The following is a 22,162-nucleotide window of genomic DNA, read 5'->3' on the forward strand; positions in this document are numbered from 1 at the left end:
GTTTACTCGCTAGGATGTAGTCTTTCTTACAAAATGCTGTCTTAAAAGCGAGAGTGCTCTTTTGCCTGTAATTTTAAAAGGTGCGTGAAATAGCCATTAACAAAATTTTTACCTGGACACTTACTTTGTCACAGGTTTAAGTAACAGAAATGCCTTAAATTGCTAGGGGTCTGGAGGGCCTTTCATCAGTACTTTGCTTTCAGAAATGAAGCTGGTAACTGTCTACTTTTTTAAAGCAAATGATATAAAATGTGTAGCCAAGAAAATTCTTTTCTGCTTTACGCAAGCAAGGTGAAAAAAGAAACAGTTAATTTTTACTTTTAAAAACCATACTATTTTAAATGCCGTCAGACGGCATGGGTCAGTATATGAGCTTTTTTCTTTGCTAATTTGATCAAAATTTGTTGTCCCATTGGGCTGAGGTTTATGAATATTTAAGTAGAGGTTGAAGCGGGGCACAGCTCAGTGCTGCTCTGCAACATGCCCTGCAATCCACCCTCTTCCTCCGTGCCCAGCCGTGGTTTTGCCTAAAGGTGTTCTCCACGAAGACATATTCTTGTGGGCAGAATTAAGATTACCCGACTGGGTCGTTATTACCAAGGATGAGTTCCTACAAAAAATTGCTGATGCGAGGAGCCGCAGGAAGAACTGGCTCGCAGACAGGGAGAGCTGAAGCAGGATAAGGCTCTGGAATACAGAAAACCTGATGGAGCTATAGGACAAAGAGAGCTTTGTGGTAGAGCCTGAAGTAGACTGTAGAAAGGCATTAATAGGCTGCTTGTTTGGCTTAAAATTACATATCTTGATACAGGTCACTGTCTCAGATGGAACTTGAGAATCGTGATACGTCTTCAGGTGTTTAATCTATGATGATAGTGGTACTAAGTAGTGGTCCCTGCATGTTAAATTAAGAACATGTTGGGTTTGTGATGTAGAAGTCATCTCCTTTTTGCTTGTGCTTCGGTAGGAGAACTTACGGGTCTGAGCTTTTTGTCTTGGACAATAAGGAAGTTGTAGCTTCTGTTTCAGTATATGCATTGAGATGTTTTACGATCAAATTCTTACCCAATACCCACAGTCACTCAGCAGCACGTTCGTGTGGAGGCTGCTGTCTCCACTCCTGTGTTGCTGGGGAGCAATTGCTTTTTATGACAACTGTATACATCGAAGACAGCTGTGTATCCACGATCCTTTCTTCTTAACCACGGAACCTGTGAAATATGCTTTATGTAGGGTTCACGTGGTTGTTCTCTCTCCCCCAGCACCTTGATTTACTTGTCAGATTTGTCTTCTGAGGAGAGAAAGGGCCAAAGCAAAACCTAAAAAGAACGGTGTTTGATTTGAGTAGGAACGGAAGAACTTTTTGCAATAGCAAGCCACAAATGATGTGGTTCCCAGAGCGTTTAAAATATCTTCCTGCATATATTATTTCTGTTACAAGGTCAGTCTACATGCAGTTAAAAAGGAAAACAAAACCAACTCCAAAGTAGTTTTATGTATAAATTTGCTGTGTTGTAGTCAGAAGCTTTCTTACGTATGGAAATCACTATTTCAAAGCTGTATTAGTAACTTCACTGACTTATTATAAATGTTAGTTAAAGATGTGAGAGTTTAACTACAATAAGAATGGCTGGATATTCTTCAGTATGCTCAATGTGCGTGGGAACTGTTGGGGAGGAGAGGAAAGGGATTGTTTCATTTGGTTTTTTTTCTTACTCAACTAGAAACTAGAATCATTTTCAGATGTTCTACAATTTCATGAAGAATACACTAGCCTTAGTGGAAGTCTCACCGTAGGTGGCAAACTATAAAGATCACTTATCCTGAAGAAACAGGGTTTTTTCTTCTGCTGCTTCCCCCCCCCCCCCCCCCCCCAACTTAGGAATTCAGTGTCATTTGAAAGTCATCTTGGGTCAGAAGAAAAATGTTCAGAAATCAGAATTAATGCTTTCAGTGCAGGAGTCTGTGAAGGAGAAACCGATTCAGAATTTAGGGTGGCTTTCCTCAGAAACGTGAAGAAAGCGAAACTCTAGTCTCAGGTGGAAGGTGAGCCCAGCTCTTTATTAGTGCAAACAAGGTAACGTGTGTGTACCCAACTTGTGTTAAGTGCTAATGATAAGCCTGCTTTGACTCTGGGACCCCACGTGCTATCAGGTCCACATAAAATTCATATTTCTCCTTGCATTACATGCATTTCTTTGTACTATTGTCATTGGCAACCCCCTCACGGCTTTATTTTCTTCTTTCCTACTATATGCTTGTGTATTTTACAGTACTGTTTGTTCAATCTCATTTTAGGGCTCTTTTTTAATGACAATACGATGAAAGCATTTCATTTTTGTTTTTACAGAAATTTAATCCTTGCTTTGGTTTCATAGCTGTTTATCTATCTAGTGACTGTAGCCTTTTGTATGTTCTTTAAAATTAGATGATGAGGTGTTCAGGGGAAAAAACCAAACATCTTTTCTAGGTTTGTGAAGTGTTTAGCTAAAAAAAACACCCGTAAATGAATATTTATGGACAAATGCTTCTGTGGCATGCTAGGTGAAGAATGCATAGATAAAAAACTAAAATACACACAGTTTCAGTTTACTGGACAGGAAGACAGCTTGATGAACTAGAAATTTATCTTGCAGAATATGAGCCTAGAGGTGAAAAGATCTGAAATGCAATTTTAACGAGGGCAAGATCTTGAATGAATTTATCAAAAGGTGTGGAGTTTTTAGTGTTTGGACTTTTTTATTTTTCACAAACAAAGCTCAAGAGAAGACGAAGGGGAGGGTAGACTCTTGTTTGGTACAGATTTTGTCAAGGAAATTGGAAGTTCCAGGGCAAATGCTGCGTGGTTTGGCTGACCGGAAAACGTCTGTCTTTTTTGTATTTACGGCTTTAGCTAAAGCATTAAAAACTAACTGTGCACTGTAAAATAAAAAGAGGTGTTAAAGGTTGGGTTTGTGCATTCCAGTTCCTATAAAGCTTTGTAGAGGTACTAAACTGCATCTTTTCTGAAGGCTGAGAGGAAAAATAGTTGGCTTGCTGTATTTTTTAAGATCATCCTGAGCCTCAATTAGGGTAGTTACGGTAGAGTGTAATCTGCTGCATCTGGCTATTCCCACATGTGAATTTAAGGACTGGAACTGTGCTCAGTGAGCCAGAGGAGAGCATCCCTAGAAGAGAGGAGCTGCTCTGACGGCAGGGCAGGGGGCTAAACCAGACCGAGAAGAAAACAGCGACTTCCTCAGTCCGATGGCATTGCTTCTCATGTTATCTGGGTGAACATCTTCAGGAGAAGCCGTAGCACATCCCTGGGGTGTGGGCGAGTAGGTTATTTGTAAGCTGTGGGTATCGGAACGGCTGACTCCTCACCATGCCAAACAGGATTAAACAGATTGACACTCTGGGATCGCTTCACTCAGTAAATCCTACCTGCTGCGGCAACGGGCAGCCGAGCGGCTGCAAATACTGGATCCTGGATTTAGGTACAAATAAGTGCAAGAGAGAGAGAAGGGGCTGGGGGAGGAGGGTGGTTTGGTTGTTTGGGGGATATTTTGAAATCATAGGAGTTTAGGAGGATGCTTTCTTTTCTCCTCTCTCTGCCTCTGCTCTCCTTTCCTTCTGACCCCAGTAAAAAAATGCAGAGTATGACAGAAAGGACCTGTATGGGAAAGGGAGCAGTTATGGAATGAATCTGCTCTGTAAACTACTGGGATGCTGTACAGTAAGGTCTTTCAGAAAAAGCATGTAAAATGCATGTGCTACCTTTTTTTTTTCTTTTTTTTTTTTCAGTTGAACTGTGGAAATGAGAAATGGTAACACTTGCTCTCTGAAATGTTATTGATGGTAGTAATTTGTTTTAAGAGCTTAGCAGAAATTTTCTTAGAATGTTGCTGCTAAACCAAAAAAATCATAGTTTGTTTAGTATCTATCATTTCTGTTAAATTATTGTTGAGAAGTAATGTTTTGGGGAACAGGGCTTGAAAAGAAAGGGCGGTTGGGAAAGAAATTGGTCTGTGTGAAATTTATTTAGAGACATCATTGATTCTGAAATGTAATAAGGAGGAAAGCCATGCAATTTCAGTCTCGACTGGAGGGGCACAGAGGGAAGGGTTAGGGATGTTCATGTTAAACTCAGTTGTTGGGTCTTCTCCCCTTCCTCCTTTGTAATTTTAACAGGAAGCAATACTTGACCTTGGCATTTGGGTTGTTGCTGCAGAACAAGTTCGATGCTCATATGTAACGGTCTGAAATGTCTGCAGGACAAAACAGCGCTGACCTTCAGTGTCTGGAGCTGATGCAGCTTTCGGGATGCTTCCTTTGCAGATGCAAGCTGTTTGCAGCTAGGCTCAAGTCTTACATACCTGTTGCCATATGCTGTGTGCGTATACTTAAAATAAGCAGGAAAAGGCAAGTTATAATCGGTGGCGTTTGATAGTTTCCAAACTGCTGTTATGGATAGACCAAGAGGAGAGGGAAGGTGGTAGAAGGGTTGCAAACATGAAATCGAGGACGTAACGGAAAGTAATCTTATAGGGGACATCTGAAGATAGGGTGGCACGTCAGCGGGATGGCAGTAACTCTCAGTAGTTCATCGAAAGATAAGGGGGCATCGGAGTACCAGCCGGAGGGAGTTCATGTCAGCAGGCTGTCGTCTCTGATCCCAGCAATAGAGCTGTGTGCTCAGAAAGCTGCTCCATAGCCCCCAGTGCTGCACAGTCGCTTCCTAAAACAAAAATTACTCCAGTTTTTAGAAGTAAACAAGCACAGAGTATCTTGGAGAGAGGTGGGGCTGAAAGGAGTCAATTACAAATAGTTATTGATAGGCAGAATGCTATGCAGCAAAATATTTTACAGCAAGTGCTCAGCCAGAGCTGTGACTACCTAGCCAGCTGGAGGTCTGTTAATGTCTGTTAAGAGTCTTTTCCCCTTTCCGTTCCTTTGTGTTCTCCTGTCTTCGCTGGAGCTCATTTGCTTCATTTTTGAACTCTTGTTGCTGTGGTGGTTAGGCAGGCTCAGATCTATCTGGTTTTTACTTCCAAAGAATTTTTAGAAAACACGTTTTATAAAGTGCTGGGTGTAGTCAGTCCCTATCAGAGAGATGCTTTCTGTTATTATCGTAAATTAAGATCATAGACATGTATGAAGCCTTGTTTGGCAAGCATACATGGTTTCACAAACATTCTTCATTGTTCTCTTTCTGTGTCTTAAAAACAGATGCCTGTGTGTACAGACCATGTTGTAAGGAGGCTCAATAGCCTTTCATAATAGGGAAACAAAGCTTATTTGCACGTCCCAGTATAACTGTAGCTATGCCATCTCTTGAACTGGAAGGAGTAAAAATCATATCTGTAGTATTTCTGGCCACTGCAAACTTAAAACTGGCAATTTGGGATTTAGGCTGAATATTCAGGATGTACTCTAGTGCGTGATTTTATTCATAAAAGACTTTAACTGAGGCTTCAACTTTGCTTAAAGGATTTTTAAGGAATTAAAAACTTTGGTTTATTCTTCATTAAAATGTTAGAATATGTGTGCAATTAATAATTACGTACTCCTGTTTAATTAAATGATCTGAGTTTTTTCCCCACTTATTCATGAAGTCTGAAGGACGAAAAATGCATTCAGATTTAGGGAGAAAGAAAATAGGGCTTTGAGTAATGAATTGGCAAGAAACTACTGGAACTAATAAATAAGTATTGTATTTTTGCCTTTATCTGACATCAGTTGGAGAAAGCAGCGGTGATGGTAGGAGGAAACCAATTCTCATGGTAATTCCACCCATTCCTGTAACTTAAAAATGCTCTGCATTTGAGACAAGTGTGGATAAATATCAAAGTTGTTTATGGTTATCTGGCTGGAGAGAGCGTTGAGTAGTTTCAGTCTGGAACAGAATATTGGAAATAATAACATCTTTTTTCAGTTACCTTATGAGCTAGAAGAAACAATAGGATGCATGTGTTTCAGTCCCTAAGTGGATCATGTGAGTCTGTATTTCACTTGGGAAATTTGAGAGGTAAATCTCATGGATAAAATTCAGGGAATAAATCTACAAAACCAAAATTTATCCTGAAGTTATTAACCATCTGGGGGCTGGGTTTTGGAGGAGGAAAGGTGGGTTGTAGGGGTAGAGAGAGTTCTCATTTGGCTTTGAAGAAATACAGTTACTATACGTGCAATAGATTGCTTAAAAGAATGTATATGAATCAAACTAGCTTTCTTTTTCCTCTTTCATAACATTTTATGGTATATCAAGCCTCAGAAATAATTCATCCATAAACCAGGATGCTTTTACTATAGAGTAATTGTTAGCAAATGGTGTCCAAGAGAGGATAAGAGGTCTCTGAGGACCGGACTCGGAGGATGCAGTGGGAGAGTCCAGTGTTACTAATGGGTTGGTGTAATTCTTGGCGTAGATCCACCTCTACACTTTGAAAGTCTATTCTTCTAGAGTACAGATGGAAGCTGTTAAGTATGTGCTGTGTATGCTTTTCCATCTCCACGAAGAGCATGCAACAAAAGTCCTCCTGAAACTGAGCTCATGTATCGGCTATATAGTTACATATGCAAAGGTACTGCTTTCCTGACCTCTACGTCCGTCCTCACTGCTCTTTCAGTATGGCTTTTTTTCGAATCCTTAGGCTGCAGGACCTGCAAGAGAGTTAGTTGAAGGTGCTGTTTCGTGTTTAGTAAAAACTGAGCTACGTGTCAGGTACTGCCAGCTTATTTACCCTGTGCTTGCACGTGCGATCCAGCTACATCTCTTGCATCGACGCTAGCGATCACGCAGGCAGCCAGACCACAGGGAGTTGATCCGGCAGAAAATGCTATACTCCTCCTTCCCACCCACCCCCCACCCCCAAAAATAAAAGTTTTCAGGTGTAGGAGCTTATGCCAGAGAGACACCAATGTCCTTTCATTACTGCCATCCCTACCTGTGAACCTGAAGATCTGAGGCTCAGGTTTTTTTGCTCTGAGTGAGCTCATAAGGTCCACAGTTACCCATATTTTCATCTGAACTACTCCTATTTTTTTTCTCCTGTAATTTGGACGTATATCTTTTCAGTCACCTGAAAATGCCATATTTTCATTCAGCTAGCTCTCAGGCGGGTTACTTGCTTTGTGAAATAAGCCAAGACTGAGCAGCAGTGCAGATCAGATGTGTGTATGGAGTTAGCCCCAGGCAGCCTTCTGCTTCTGATCCTTGGAAATCTGCTCCCTCTGCTGCAGTACTTTCCGCTCCGACCTTGTATAAGTACTGCATGAAAACAGAGTAATTTAAAGTGGCTCTGTTAGCCTCCTTCTCAAACCAGCTACTCAGCTCCTAGCTTTAAAGGGGTTTTGAAAGATGTAAAAGGAAAATGTGTGCTCCTCTGAAGGAAACGTAGTTAGGTTTATAATGCAAACTTCATGTAATAAGGACCTATAACTCCATTTCTGTAGTAAGAAAAAAGCGTTTATGTATACGCCTTCTTGGATTTTGCTAAGATGACTGTATTCCTGCGTATTGCCAGTGATACTCAAAATGTTAACTACTGAAGAACTTCTAGATTTAGCTTCAAGAAGATGACGGGGAAAATGAGTAGTCAATACCAAGAAGGCTTCCCAGAGAGAGACAGACACACACACACCAGAAGGGATATTGTTAAAACTTTGAAAAGAAGGGTGGAGTTTGATTTCATAACCAGGAGAAATGTGGCTGCCTCTTTACCTCCTTGTCACATCTCTCAAGGAATACCTATAACTAAAAGTCTGATGCATACAGTTTTGTATCGTGGTCGAAAGTCTATATTGAACGGACGGGCTTAAACCGAGGAAAGCAGAGCTGCTTCGAGTCATATTTCAACTTTACTCCCCTCTTGCCAGGTTACAGGTCTATTTTAACGGAATTTCTGCAAGTGAGGCAGCAGCATAAGAATGAGCCATCACCTTACAGAATGGAGATTTCCTGTAGGTGCTCATTGCGAGGCTGGTAATGAACAATGCCTTCGTAATCCGCCTGTGAACCTGCCTACAAGCAGCTCTAACAATCCATTGAATTTGCTCATCCAGGCTCATGCTGAGTCTCTCTTCTTTAGTGGAGGTAATGAGAAGAACAGAATTTAGGTGGTAGAACTATATTCCATCCCTCTTTGAAAAGACGACATTGGTAATGTTAACAATCCTTCCCCGTAAAGGTTGGTGTTCCTCCCAGAGAATACTAAAGTATGTTTATATAAACCACTTTTTTGTTGTTGTTTCCTTGCATTTGAGCATGGGATTGGACACCTCCAGTCAACCTTCTTGAATGAGTGGTTAAAAGAAACAAAACATAACCCAACATGTCAACTACATGGGGTAGCTTGCCCTAAGAAGGCGGCTTTGTAGAGATCATCTGTCTAGATGCGTTGTATGAAATGCAGGGGACCTGATGGAAAGAAGAAATGTTTTTTCAATAGACAAAGGAATAGAAGCTAATTAAATTCCTTACCTTGTTTCTTCCAGATAACTTATTTTGTCCCTAAACTTAGGCTTACAGTTAAGTCTGTAGCTTAAATAAAGTGATTTACTGCAGCAGTAATTATTGTTATGGAGAAGTCATTATGGATACAGATTTCCCCTCCCCCCACTTCATGTCGAATTAAAGCAAATAATAAGAATTCTATTTTATTGCCTTTCAAAAGAAATTTGTTTGTTCTTTTTCTTTCCCTTTTTGTTTCTTTTTGATTCCTACTTCCAAACCAGTTTTGCCAGCTCTCCCATGATCCTGTCACACCATTTTCCTGTGGCCACTTAGGTCATACTGGATGGATGGGAGCTGGGGAATGATTCGAGGAATTGACATTTAGATGACTGGGTGGACAAGGCAGTTCACGACATCACCTTCCCCCTGAGCCTTTATTGGGAATAACTGAAGGAAACAAAAACAGCAGAAAAGTTGCATAGCAAAATGTAGCTTTTTTTTTTTTTTTTTTTTTGGTGTGCGATGTAGGCTTCATCATGCCAAAGAAAATTCAGCGGTGCATATGTTATTACTGAAGAGACTGTAATCGAGTTAATGAACATGGCAATGATGGATTCCATTTTTAGTATTTGGTGTATTTTAATAGCACATCGATTTAAAATGTCACATCTTCCATTAATGTATAGTTTGCTTGTTTTAAAATACTTCTTTACCAAGGAGTTACCTTTCCCCTTTTAACTCGGTCTTTATTCAAGATTGATGAGTTTGTGGAGGAATATCTTCCCCTTTCCTAATCCCTTAAAACAGTTCATCCTGAAAAGGCATCTCTGCAGCAATTTGGCGTTATGCTTTCAATAGCTATCTGCTAGTCAACCTTGACTGAGAGTCTGTTTAAAAAAAACCCTTACATTTCCAGCGTGACTTTCCGTTATTAAAATCATGTGTGCTCTCGTTGCGTTGCTCAGGTTACATTTCCATCTGAAGACAAAAAGTTTAAAACCAGTTCAGTTTCTAATCACTGTCATCCACGTCTGCTGTTGATAATGTAGTTATTGAGGTGGGACTGAGCGCGGAGGAAGCTGTCTGTCATCACCTCCAGTCACCCAGTGGTGCGGGGGGGAGGCTGAGCGCAGCGGCACGGCTGCCGGGGCCTGACTCTGCTCATTAATGCCCCAGGTAGTGTGTGCCCCGAAAAGGTCGACGTTTTTACAGCGCAAAGCCATGTTAGTACAATTAGTTTCTATCGCTGTCACTAATACCAATTAATTGGATGAGGAGGAAACCTTTCTTTTATATACAGGAATTTTGGAGGACCTGGTTTTGTCACTGGTTTAGGCATTCCGTCTTTCCTCCCAATTCCTTTAATTAGTTTCTCAATTTATTTTTTTGAGGGCTACAACAGTATAACGTTTGGAAAGAGAAAATGGCCAAAGTTATTGTAATAGCCCCAAAGCTAAACAATGTGAGTATATTATTATTAAGCTTATGGCAGAGTTCCTAACTTGGAGATTGATGTGTTTGTACAGCTGTTGCTAAAGCTGTGGCTCCAAACAATCGCTAGTTGTTCTAATGAGCTCTTCTGCTTTGAATCAAGAGGATGGGGGGAAAGGAAAAAAGACTGTTAAAATTGCTGTTTGATTAGTATGTGTATTTAGCTTAACGTGTAACTGCAGTAGGTGAAGAGGAAACAAGTTGGGGTTTTTTTTAGTACAAGTAGTTTAATAACTTGGGGGTTTTAAACAAATAAAATTTGATAAAGTCATTATTTCTTTTGTATCATTTGTTCCTGTAACTCAGTGCCAGCAGTATGTACTGTCTTTTTATGAACTTCACTAACACACGCGAAGATAAGCTTAGCAATTCTTATCAGTATCTAACCTTTGTGTTTCAAAGTATGTTTATTGGCTCATTATCTATTCTCTCAGTTTTACTAGAGAATTTTTGGAGGTTTTCTCATGTGTTGGAATTTTGAAAAGTGTTTGGAAAAGAGAGAGAATACAATACATCTACTTTTGTCTTCTCCTAGAGGCCACTCATTTGTAAATACATGGCAGAGGTTATACTTGTTCAAATATTTTCAAACTTCTGGGCAAAAGAAAAAAATAATAATGTTGGGTCAGCATTTTATGCTGATTTTATGTATGATTGGTTTTTGTCTTCATAACTGTGAAGCTTGTTTTTATCACTTCATGTGGTGGAAGCTGATTTCCTCCCTATCCCTGTGTATATTCCTAATTTCAGAAGTGCAGCAGTAGAACTGTGTGTCCCTATTTCCTTTTGAGATCAGATTTGCTCGAACTTGCTTGCAGTACCTTAGTTAACACGCGGCCTTTTTGCTGGAGTAGTGGAGGATGTTTTAAAATCTGCGTAGGATAAATTCCTTCCATTGGGATGCTCTGCGTTGCTGAGCTTTTGCACAGGGAAGCATGGCATGTGTTGCCTTAAATAATGTCTGAGGTCGTGATTCTTCCTAATGCAACTTCAGCAGACTTGCTCCTCTCCCTCCCTTCTATCATGGCTTTCTCTACTTTCAGTAGAGCTGAGGACTTGCTGAATGCATTTTTTTTCTTTTTTTCTTTCTTTTTTTTCCTTTTGGTTGGCCGTTCTGTTATCTATATTCATATGGACACTTTTGTTTCATAGCTGTTCATAATCTTCCTCTTCTGGACCGATGCACACAGCGTATCAGATAAGCTGCCGCGCTGCTTCAGAGCTGTACTTCTAGGACCGGAGTTTATTTTTATCCATTTCCGAGGGAGAAATTATTTTGCAGCAAAAATTAAAGTAGCAGATGATAAAACCCTGCAGCTCAGTAACAGATGAGCAGAAATTAATTGTGCAGTTGCCCCAGTTAAAATCTGAAACCGCTTATCACAAATCTTGTCGGTAGCGGTTCCCGTTTGCAGCGTGTGACACGCAGCTCTCCACCGAGCGCAGAGCCGCGCCGTTGCCGCGAACGTCACGCAGCATGGCTCTTCAAAAGTAGGTTGCACGCAGCATGCACGAGACAAATAGCTTGTCAACAGGCAGCAAAACTCTCCGCCTGGCGTCTTAAGCGCCAGCGCTGCCTACGAGGCCCAGGCCCAAGGCTTCTGCCTTCGCTTTTTTCCTTCTTTGGCTCAGACTTCGCTTCTCCCCACCGGCTAGCTGCTCGGTTTTGCCAAAGGCGGGGGAGCACCGTCACTTGGGGCGGTTGGAAGAAGACTAACGCTGCCAGCTCCCGCTGCGTCAGGAGCTACGTTGTGCCCTCAACCAGCTTCTGGTGCCGAGATCTTCCACGAAGGAGCTTCAGCAGTAGCGGGGAGCGGGCTGGAGGCGAGGTCGGCGTGCCGCTCTTCTACAACTCAACGTAGAGGCAACGGTCCCGGGCCTGGGAACGCGGTCCCTTGGCATTCACCGCTCCCGTTGGATCCGTTCTTCTGGAGGGAGGAGCGGACGGGCCGTGCCTTCATCTGATCTGCCACCTCGGTCATCCTAAAGTAGTTGGATATTGCTGATGCTAGGCATCTGGGAAAAAGAGCATGTAAAGACTTTAATATATACATCACTCCATAGTCGAGCTCCAAAACACCCACCCACGCTTTGAAAATGGGTGAGGTAGTTGAGACTTTGTGAAACATCTCGGTGAGAAATTGATCTTAAAAGCTACTGTATTTAAAGCGAAACAGGGAAATTACACTGGCGCTGTGGGAAAACTTGCTTTCTAGTATAGAAAAGCAGTACTTCTCTTATTTTCTTTCTCTGTTTGCACTGAAGAACTTTCACAACTATTTAATGAAAGAAGGGCGTCACCTTAATATTCTTAATTACATGGTACGTGTCAGCACCTATGAGGGAGTGAACTGTTAGTATGTACCTTAAAATCTGTCGGTGAAAATCTTGCCTATTGTAGATCTGAAGAGCAAATAATGTGCTCCTTCACGGTGATGTAAAATGATATCGTATATCGGAGGCACAGGTGAGGTGCAAGAGATGGGTAACTAACTGATGGCCCTACTTGGCCCGAAGAAACTCACCGGAGACTGTGCACAAAAAGGAGAAAACTTTGCCTGAAAATTAGAACATGGGCTTCTGTTCATTAGCTCTTACGTAAAAGCATGTGCAGTTAGTGGTTCGCGGAAATACAGCCCCCCTTCCAGGGGGCGATAATCATATTAAAATGATCAGGACACTTGCTTTGACCCGTAGAGAAGTAAGAGAGGGTGGCTGGGCGCACTGACGTAGAGTGAGAACTTGGCTGACAAACAGTGCTAAATGACATAAAGCTGTCCTGGGCACGAGGATGTAGCTGTCTAAATCTGAGCAAACAGGTGGTCAAAACAGTGGAGTCGCGATCAAGTCGTTGCCTCTTAAAATACGAGCTCTGCACAGGGAAACTGAGATTTAATCTATTAAAAGCTTGTGGTTTTCACAAACAGTGAAACTAAACTTCAGCGGTGTGAGTTATTTTTAATACTTCCTACTTGTGACACAAAATATGTTTCTCTCCAGAAATGGAGAGAATAACAGCTTATTGCAAAGAATGAAATGCCCCACAAAGTCCACTCTCCCCATCTGTACTGCTGCCTTGCGCTTGTAGTAATACACAAGATTTAGGTTTGGGGTTTTGTATCCCTGTGGTCTGAATTCCAGGGAGCACAAACAGAACTACTTCTGTTAACCTGGGAAAGTTGGTTTGGTGTTTTTTTTTTTTCTGGCACAATGTCATGCCTTCTTCCTGCTTAAAAAAAAAAAAAGAAAAAGGAAAAACAAGTGTGGAGGCAAAATTGTCCAGCAGTTGTAAGAGGAGGATTTTTTTCCATCTAAATCTTGCTGGTGTTTAGCTCCTAGATAGCAGTTCATGTGTTTACAGCTCTCTCTGTGTGCAAGCTATAAGAAGTGTGAAATTATTTAAAAGTTTAAATGTAAAACCTTGATTTTACATTTACGGAGTAGGAGGGCAGGAGAGGATATTAAAAAAAAATAATGATAAAATAGTAATAACATAAGTGTATTAAACCCTTCAGGCATACACCACTAATTTTCCAACTCAAATGAACAGTGTATTCGTTTTGCCCTTAATCAGAGATTTTCATCATTCTTTTCTCTAGTGCTGTTGCAAATATGTCTATTGGATGACTTTTCTCAATTTCAGAAAGGCCTTTGGAAGTTAAGATGACAGTGTCTGTCTTGGGGGGAGGCTTTTTTTATTTTTTTAATTGCAGACATGCTTGTGGGGCAGCTTAGTATCGTTAAGAGAAGCTGAAGAGTATCTAGCATCAAGCTCAGAATTCCAGTCTACCTGATATTAACACAATCAGGTTTTGATGGCTTGGAAGACTTAATTATTGAATACATTTAAATCCAAGTGCTCTGGACTAGTGTCTGTACCAGTCAAAATTAATACAGGTAACTCATTAATCGGGGAGGATATACTAAGAAGTTGAACTCTTTGTCTGTTCACACACTGAAAATACTACAAATTGTATTTCAGCATAGTGCGTAACTTAAAATAAAAGGCAGGAAGGGTTTGCTGACCAGAGATGAAGAGTGAGTGTGTTTGTTCTGCTCCAAACACAGACATGATTGAACAATTTTCATTTATGTATTGAGTATTAGCTTTCTGCATTTTGTGGTTTTCTGGGTGTTTTTTTTAAGAAACTAGTTTCATGAAAATTATTGCACTGTCTCTATATCGTAAGTGAAACTCAGGCTTCCCAAAGGGCATGGTGGAAATTCCCCAATTGCAAGCCTGGTAACGCTCAAGCTGTATTGTCTTAAATTGTAACTGCTTTTATGGTGGCTTGTTAAAGTTGAAACACATCTAATGCCTTTTGATGTGTATTCCAGGATTGGTTTACAAAAAATACTCAGTGAGGGTAGTCTGAAGAGGATACCCAGCAGGAGAGAAATAAAATTCCTGACATGTACAAAAGTATCTGAATGGTCTTGTACATGGCAGATTGATAGCCTCCTACTTCAAAAGCAGTTCCCAGGCAGAAACTGTGCATGTGTGTCCCCACAAATAAAATAAACCTCGCACTCTTTTTCCAAGCTTTCCCCATCTTACCTAATAACAAATGATGACTCTCTACGCGGGCGGAGTTTTATGGGCTTTTGTCATTAGATGCTTGTGAACTGGTTTTGCTTCCTTGGATGCTACGTTGACTTGGCTCAGGTTGGGGCATGGTTGGTTGTAGGTAGATCACGGAACTCTAATTCTAGCCATTTCCAACGTGCGTATTGAACTTGCAAGCGCATCCGCGTAGACGTGCGCTCTGTGTTTTGAACCAAGGAGCAGCTCTCGTCCCCAGGTATTCATAATGTACCTGCATCAAATCGTGCTGATCGGCTGGTTAATCGCTCTGTGTGATGAGTTTTGTGGGCTTTTTGGTCCTTAAAGTTCACGGTGGATGGCAGGTCTGCGGCGGCGGTGCGACACGCCAGTCAGCGTTGCTGGGTTTGCTTTGCTCCATTTTTCACTCCTTGCCCCATCCCTGTTTCATAGTCCAGAGACGGTGAAATGTTCTTATTTTTGCTTTTGGAGCATTTTGGGTTTAGAGGTGCAGGGCAGGCATCAAACAGACTCAGTTTGATTCCCTAGGTAAAGGAGTCAGGTTTTTGTAGCCTCTTGCACGCCTTGTAAATACTAAACCTCTAAAAACGGCAATATGGAAATAGTTAATATGAAGCAGAGTCTTTCAAGTCATCAACTAGCTTAACATGGCTGATTTATTTTTTAGGGGGAAAAAACGGTTTATTAATCACAGATGTGCATGTTTCTAATGTTAAGAAAGCTGGGACTAGAATGAGAATTCCCATTTCCCTTCCAGTTTCAAAAATTTGCCTATTTGTTGGAGGTAACTCTATCTTCTAGTCTGAGGGGGTCAGAACCCATGCTGCCTGACACCCCCCTTTTTTTTTTTTTTAGCTTCAAAATTATATTTATGGACTCTGAGTGAACTCTCTGACCTCACCACCAGAGCAACATACGTGGTTTTTACTTCCAGAGAAATGGCAGTTAGATGCCTCCTTTTCTTATTGTGGCTATGAATTACAAAACAAAGCCCATCCATTAGGTTATTTAAAATATTTTATTGAATTACAAAGCTGTCTGTACTTGAGCAAGTAGTAATTTTTATTAAATTCAATGGTTTCTTGTTGGATTGGTGTTGCTGTGTGTGATCGTTAGATGTGTGTTGGGTTTTTTATTTTTCTCTCCAAGATGGCCATCTGTTGCATTTATCTTTTTCTAAAAGAGAATCTGCCACTCACTAGAAAGTTTACTGTACTTGAAACACAGCTGGGGTTAGCATACCCGAAATTTATTCCATCTGTTTTGGTTTCAAAAGTCCATGTTGTTCTTGGTTTAATTTTGAATACTCCTTTTTCCTCTTAGCGTGTTTTAGTGATAAAATATTCTTGAGCAACCCTAGAAAAACAATTTGCTATGTAGTCATAAAGGAAACAAAGCCAATGTAGTGTAAACAATCCCAAGCATGGTAATCAATCAAACCAAGTCTGTATCCCTAATTATATAGATAGCAGTAGTATATCGTGATGGGGCAGGGGGAAATGAGACACAACCGTGTGGCTGTTCTCATAGAGAAGGTGAAAGGCCTTTCTGTGCTCTTGAAAATGCCTGTATTGGAATATTGATATTCCCTAATGCTTGGAGCTGGCAATGCCTCTACATAAATATACGAACCTGAGCACCTAGGTTTTTTCATCACTGGTCTCCTGAGGAGGCGGATGGGAGTAAGAACTGGAGGATCTGGACTCTTGTCAGCTGGGATGGGATGGGAAAATGGACGGTAAAGGGTCTCACTGGGAAAATACTGGCATGGAATATTTATAGTGAGTATTAACATTGACCGATGAGGCTGTTAGGGATGTTTTGTGCTGATTTAAGGAGGGATGAGAAATCAGGTCTGATCTCTGAAGAGGCTAGTGGATTGGTATTCTGTTCAGGTTAACACTGGTGATGTTAAACATTTTTGGGGTTGTTTGGGGTTTCTTTAAACACCTTTTTAATAAAATTTTATATTTAAGCTGATGCTTTTATGGCAATGCAGTATTTTTATTCATTTTAAGCTTTTCCTTCTCCCCCAGTGCTTTCATGCTTTAAAGAGCAAAGTGGAACAATGCTATCATTTTGGTGTACTACTTACACTTTGTCCACTTTTATGATTCCCTGAAGCCCTAATAATACTTCAATAAGTACTTCATGTTAAATCATGCAGAAGAGAAGATGAGAAGCAGTTACATGCTGCATGCCAAATGAAAACTAATGCTGTGTGGGAGGACACAGCTAAAGTATGTGCTGTGAAACATGGCTGGCTAACGTTGTTTTGTCTCTTGGATCCTCTCCTCTTGAGCAGAGTGTACCTATTTCTTCCTGCTCTCTTCCCTCCTGCCCACAAACTCTTGGGCAACTTGGGTTAAGAGTAGGAGTGGTACAGCATAAGTGCAGTCAGACAAAAATACTCGTCTCCCACAGTTTCAGGGGCTCTGCGTTGAACCGCTTGGTTTTACAAGAAATTCAGTAGTTGGTAAGTGTTGATTGTCAAAAGGATGGGTGAGAATTTGAGGAGGTGGAGCACAGGTTTTATGAAAAGAAAAATGGGTTTATTAACTGCAGGCGTATTACATGCTTTGGGATAGGCATGTTTATGTGAAAGTCAATCTTGCGCAATCAGTTACCGCACCACCAAGCTGCCTTTTTCTTAGAAAGGAGTAAGGGTAAAAGAAAGAAATGCAGCAGATACAAAAAGACAAAACAGTACATGGTGAACTTCTGCGAAGGCTTCATTGCTTTTGTTGTTGTTTTAAATAAACAAGTGAATGTGGTCTGTTTTATTTGTATGGAAGGAACTTGTATGCACTATTATTGTGAGGAAAAATATGTATAAAGAAAAGAAAAACTTGGCTGAGTGATTATGACCTCTTCAAGCTCGGGAGTCTTGAAAACAAAGCATTTAGTTTGTGCTTTAAGAAACTTATTTAGAGGAACACCAGCACTGTTTTCTCCTCTTTTGTCTTCCACTACCAGAGTGGCAGAAGGTTATTTATTGAAATACCCATCAGCTGACATTTGCTAGGATTTCTGAAACAAGGCATCTGATTAAAAGATGCATAATACAACAAAGGTAAAGTTGAGTTTGGTGACAAAGCAGTCAAACTAACTTCTTATAGAGGTTTAATGGGAGATTGTTTGGATTCCTGTGGAGAGCTTGCAGATGGTTGCGAGTTTTGTTTGGAATTTTTCTAATAAGCAGGCCTTTTTTTTGTTTGTTTTGTTTAAATAAAGTAAAAAACCTGTTGTGATGTGGATGCTGATGGCTAGTAGGCTTGCTTTTCTTATGTATGTGCTGAGGACCCTTAAGCAGTAATCCAGGGGCCTTGAGGGATACTCAGATTACAAGTTGAAAACCATAGTTATAGATAATTAATTTCTTCCTTATGTTTCCTGCTTCAACAAGAAAATAAAGTGGTAATTCTGTAGCACTGCTATCCCAAGATTTAGAGACAAAGCCGACTAGTGTAACTCTGCATCTGCTTTTTGGTAGTACCCATAACTTAAAGCCTTGAAACCAGGTTAATGGCATCATAGGAAGTCTCCCTACCCATGCACAGTGCAGCGACAGCTGTGGCTAGAAGATAATTCCGTAGATGAATCCTGATTCTGGGTGACTTGCTTTAAAGTGTTAGCAACTAGCTTGTTGGACTGAAAGTATGCTTTGCAAAGTTTGTTCATCTTCTGCTTTATGGAAACATGATGAAAGTGGTGGTTAATAGCAGTTATCATGTATGTGTTTGTACAGTATAAGCTACAGAGCTGATGCGTCTTAATGGTCACATGCCATTTGGGTTTGATTAGAATAGAAAAAAATCTTGACAAACAGCCTGATCGATCACAATTTTGGATTCCAAGGAAAGGATGCCCTTTTTTGAAAGAGCTTAACAGTGAAGGAAAAATAAAAAGTCCTAACTTATTATATTCCCATTTTATGTCTCTTTCCTCATCTCAGTTGAAAGCCATGATTTGCACTTAATATGCTATAGAAACAGAGCAGGCTCACATACTTGTGTGTAGATCCAAGGCATTTGGGTGTTTACAGTGAAGTGTATTGCTACATCAGTGTGACCATATTATTCTACAAAATTCAAACTACCTCTGGTCAGACTGGCAATACGCCTCTTAGAGAAGAGCTGCCAGAAGAGGTGACCTGAACATCTGTGTCAAGCTTCAAGAAGGAACACTAGCGCTGCATTTAATTCCCAGCAGTAAAAACATTCAACAAAACATTATTTATGTCATCCTTATATAAACTATCTATCTACTAAAGTGTACACACAGGGGAAAAAAAAACCCTTATTTGACAACCTAGGAGAGTCTTGTTAATACCCTCGTGATAGATAATATTCAAAGGAGTGGTGTTAAGAGAATGTGTCCCAAAAAAAAGTATGTTTTTAGGAAAAGACAATTGGTGGGGGGAAAAGCATTGTGCTGCATGGGGAAAAAAGAAATGCAGTCTCACAATAGCTAACCAGTGGGTGTTTATCATAAGCATATGGTCCAGTTCAAGTGACAGGAGCCGTGGTGGGAAAGTAGTATTGACCTCATGCACATGTAAGGATGGCTTGAGAAAAGTGTGTCCTTTGTTTGACTACAGAACTTAAGGCATTGTCATGCTGAGAAGTACTGCTGATCCTGAGATTTGAGCAAATGGGCTTTTAAACGTTGATGTTCTGTGCCTTTTTTAAAAAACAAACAAACAAAACAACAGCCAAAACGCTGAGAAGATTTAAGCAAGAGACACACATTTAGCCGTTTTCTGGATTCTTCCTCCTCTTTTCCCAAGGGCAGGGGAAATAAATAAATAATGAAAGTAACTGGAGCATTTGTAATAAAATTTGGTGTTTGAAAAATAATTTCCTTATCTCATTGAGGCAATTATTTTTACTCTTCGTGTCCTTGCTCAAAGCAGTATACATTAAAAGATAAAACAAGCGTATCCTTCCATAAAGTTAGATGACATATGGAAGGTATAAAACACTATCAAATAAGTATCGGCAGTGGTAAGTATGAATTATAATTGAGGCAGGAGCGACTTAATGAAGCTTGACTGTTGTAAGCATATAAATGCTGCTTATGTGTGGGTGGCCACATGCAGCATGAACACCGATAGTTGTGGTGTCGTTGGAGGCCAGGTTATTTCAAAATAATCTGCCCAATTCGTCCATGTATCCAGTCTGATACCCATTACTACGTATGTCCTTTGCCTTGCTTCTCACTTACCAGTGGTTCAGCTTTAAAATGCTCTCCTCGTTCTTTTTCCAGACTCCCTTTCAGTCTCCAGCAATGATGCCAGTCCTCCTGCTTCGGTAACGTCGCTTCAGCCCCACATGATCGGTGCCCAGAGCTCCCCGGGCCCCAAGCGCCCCGGCAACACTTTGAGAAAATGGCTCACCAGTCCCGTGAGGCGTCTTAGCAGCGGAAAAGCAGATGGGCACGTCAAAAAACTGGCCCACAAGCATAAGAAGAGCAGAGAGGTTCGTAAAAGTGCCGACGCAGGCTCTCAGAAGGACTCCGATGATAGCGCAGCGACCCCACAAGATGAAACTGTTGAAGAGGTGGGTGTTCAGGGCAGCTTCCCAAGACTTGTTTTTATGTTTTGCAAAGAACTAAACGTCGTCAGGTGAAGGTTGTCTCCTCTGTCCAGCAGTTGAGCAAAGCAGCGTGTGCCATGTGCTCGTTCTCGATGACTGCTGTGCTCTGCAGAAGTACCGTGCCAGGCACAGGTTGGGCCCTTCTGCACTGAGAGTGGTAGTAAAGCTCTGTGGGGAAGGATCTCTAGTCGAAAAAAGAGAAATGAGAGGGTAAAAAGTTGTATTTCCTTTCCTTTCCTCGCTGATGGATCAGGGAGAATACGGGGAGAGCTGCTTAACTGCTTAAAGCTGTATTTATACCTTGAGCAAGAAAAATTACTGGCCCTTCAAGTTAAAAGGTAGTGACCATAGGTCAAATAATAAACATGGCAGTTTTCACTGGAGGGAAGGAAATGGTGAACTGTTCCAGATTTTGCCACCAAGGACATCGACTGAAGGTTTCCCTTCCTCCCACAAACGTGCCCATCCTTTTGAGCTTGGAACTCACATATGGGCAAAGCCTCCCTCCACTTAGGTGCAGACAGAGCCAAATTCTTTTCTGTTACAAACCTGTGGTTCAGGCTGAAATGAACGGCATCTTACTGCTTCCAAGGGCACAGCCACTTGCATGCTATACAGTTATTCCCTTTTACCAGGCTTGAATCTGACTAGCGGTTTTGGTAGTTATCGTACAGAAAAGTGGTCTCAGGTGCCCAATTAGTTATTTAGTTGTTTTGGGTTTTTTTTCTTGCTCCCAACATATTTTGCTGCAAGCTTTGGAACATCAGTGAAGTTATACAGTGAATGTAGGGAAAGAAAAGACTAGAGCCTTGGCAGCATGGTGAATTGGGAGATGTGGTTTGGGAAGGAATATTGGCCTGTGTCCTTGAATGTCAGGCTGTAGAAAAAGACCCTCCGTGATGCAATTGTAACATTGTTTTGGAAGTATGTGTTACTCTGCAGTTCTGTGAGTGAGGGAAAACCTAAGGCCCGTGCCTTTAAGTCAGGAAAAAACAATAACCATCTATGCTGTCTTCTGTTAAAGATGGTTAAATTATCCTGCGAGATCAGTTACATTAAACTTTGGCTAATTGAAATCATAGTTCCTTGTGTGATTGGAAGGACTGTCTTTCAACACAACTGTAAAAATTTATACAGTCTGCTCTCACTACTTTAAGGGAATAACTGACAAACTACTTCATGTTGTAATAGGTTTTTTTTAATATCCTTTACAAGTTTTGCTGTGAGGGTTGATACTTTAGATACAAAGTTCTTGAGTTTCTGAGTTAGAGGAATGTGGCTCTTTATAGAACTGAACTTGGAAAGCAAGCGTGGCTTTGGTAACGCTTCCCTGTAGTAAATTTCAAGCTGAACATCTTGCTCTCGGTATCTCAGTCCATCTGCTTTTACCAAACACTGCAAACTATCTTTGGCATCTGCTTTTTTCCCCCTCTGTTGAGGAGTTGCACTGTGTTTGTAGGATCATCTTGACTTGTTGGGAGAGAGGTGAATCTACAGAACAGACTTGTTTAAGACAAGCTTGCGAGACCAAGCTTCATGCTGTTGAAGGTTAACAGAGCTTGAACGTCTTGATTTTATTTACAGAGAGGTCGGAACGAGGGGCTGAGCAGTGGCACTCTTTCCAAGTCATCCTCTTCAGGCATGCAGAGCTGCGGAGAGGAGGAAGGCGAAGAGGGAGCGGACGCTGTACCGCTTCCTCCGCCGATGGCAATTCAGCAGCACAGCCTTCTCCAGCCCGACTCGCAGGATGACAAGGTAGGAGGAGAAAGCGGAGAAGGCTTCACGCGTTGAGAGAACCTCTCTTTGCGCAAATCTTTCTTCTGTCTCCAACAGTCTCTGCAATGGACGTAATACAGCTTTATGGTAGGCAGAAGCAGTCACTATGGGACTTCAGACAACATTAAAAGGGTTTTCTGTGGACAGAGTTAAATGCTTCTCTATTTTGAAAGCACAAGTGCAGAAATTTTTCTACTAGCACTTTAAATGTGGAAAAGGGCAGCTTTGTGTGTTTGCAGGCCTATTTACATCTGTTTGATGCCTTATTTAGTGATTAGAATGTAATTGTTTCATAAT

At 41.0% G+C, this 22,162-nt stretch overlaps 1 protein-coding gene across 4 annotated transcripts in view; it reads left to right on the forward strand.

Moving 5' to 3' along the window:
- TRIO (trio Rho guanine nucleotide exchange factor) overlaps positions 1–22,162 on the forward strand; it is a 255,442-nt gene that overhangs the window by 199,702 nt on the left and 33,578 nt on the right. For all 4 annotated transcript variants that reach the window (XM_049823888.1, XM_049823887.1, XM_049823885.1 and 1 more), the window contains exons 35-36: positions 19,761–20,053; positions 21,674–21,844. In XM_049823888.1, the coding sequence (XP_049679845.1) occupies positions 19,761–20,053; positions 21,674–21,844 (464 nt within the window). The remainder of the gene's footprint in view (positions 1–19,760; positions 20,054–21,673; positions 21,845–22,162) is intronic.

Source organism: Accipiter gentilis, chromosome 20 (assembly GCF_929443795.1).
Source record: "Accipiter gentilis chromosome 20, bAccGen1.1, whole genome shotgun sequence".
Classification (NCBI taxonomy): Eukaryota; Metazoa; Chordata; class Aves; order Accipitriformes; family Accipitridae; genus Astur; species Astur gentilis.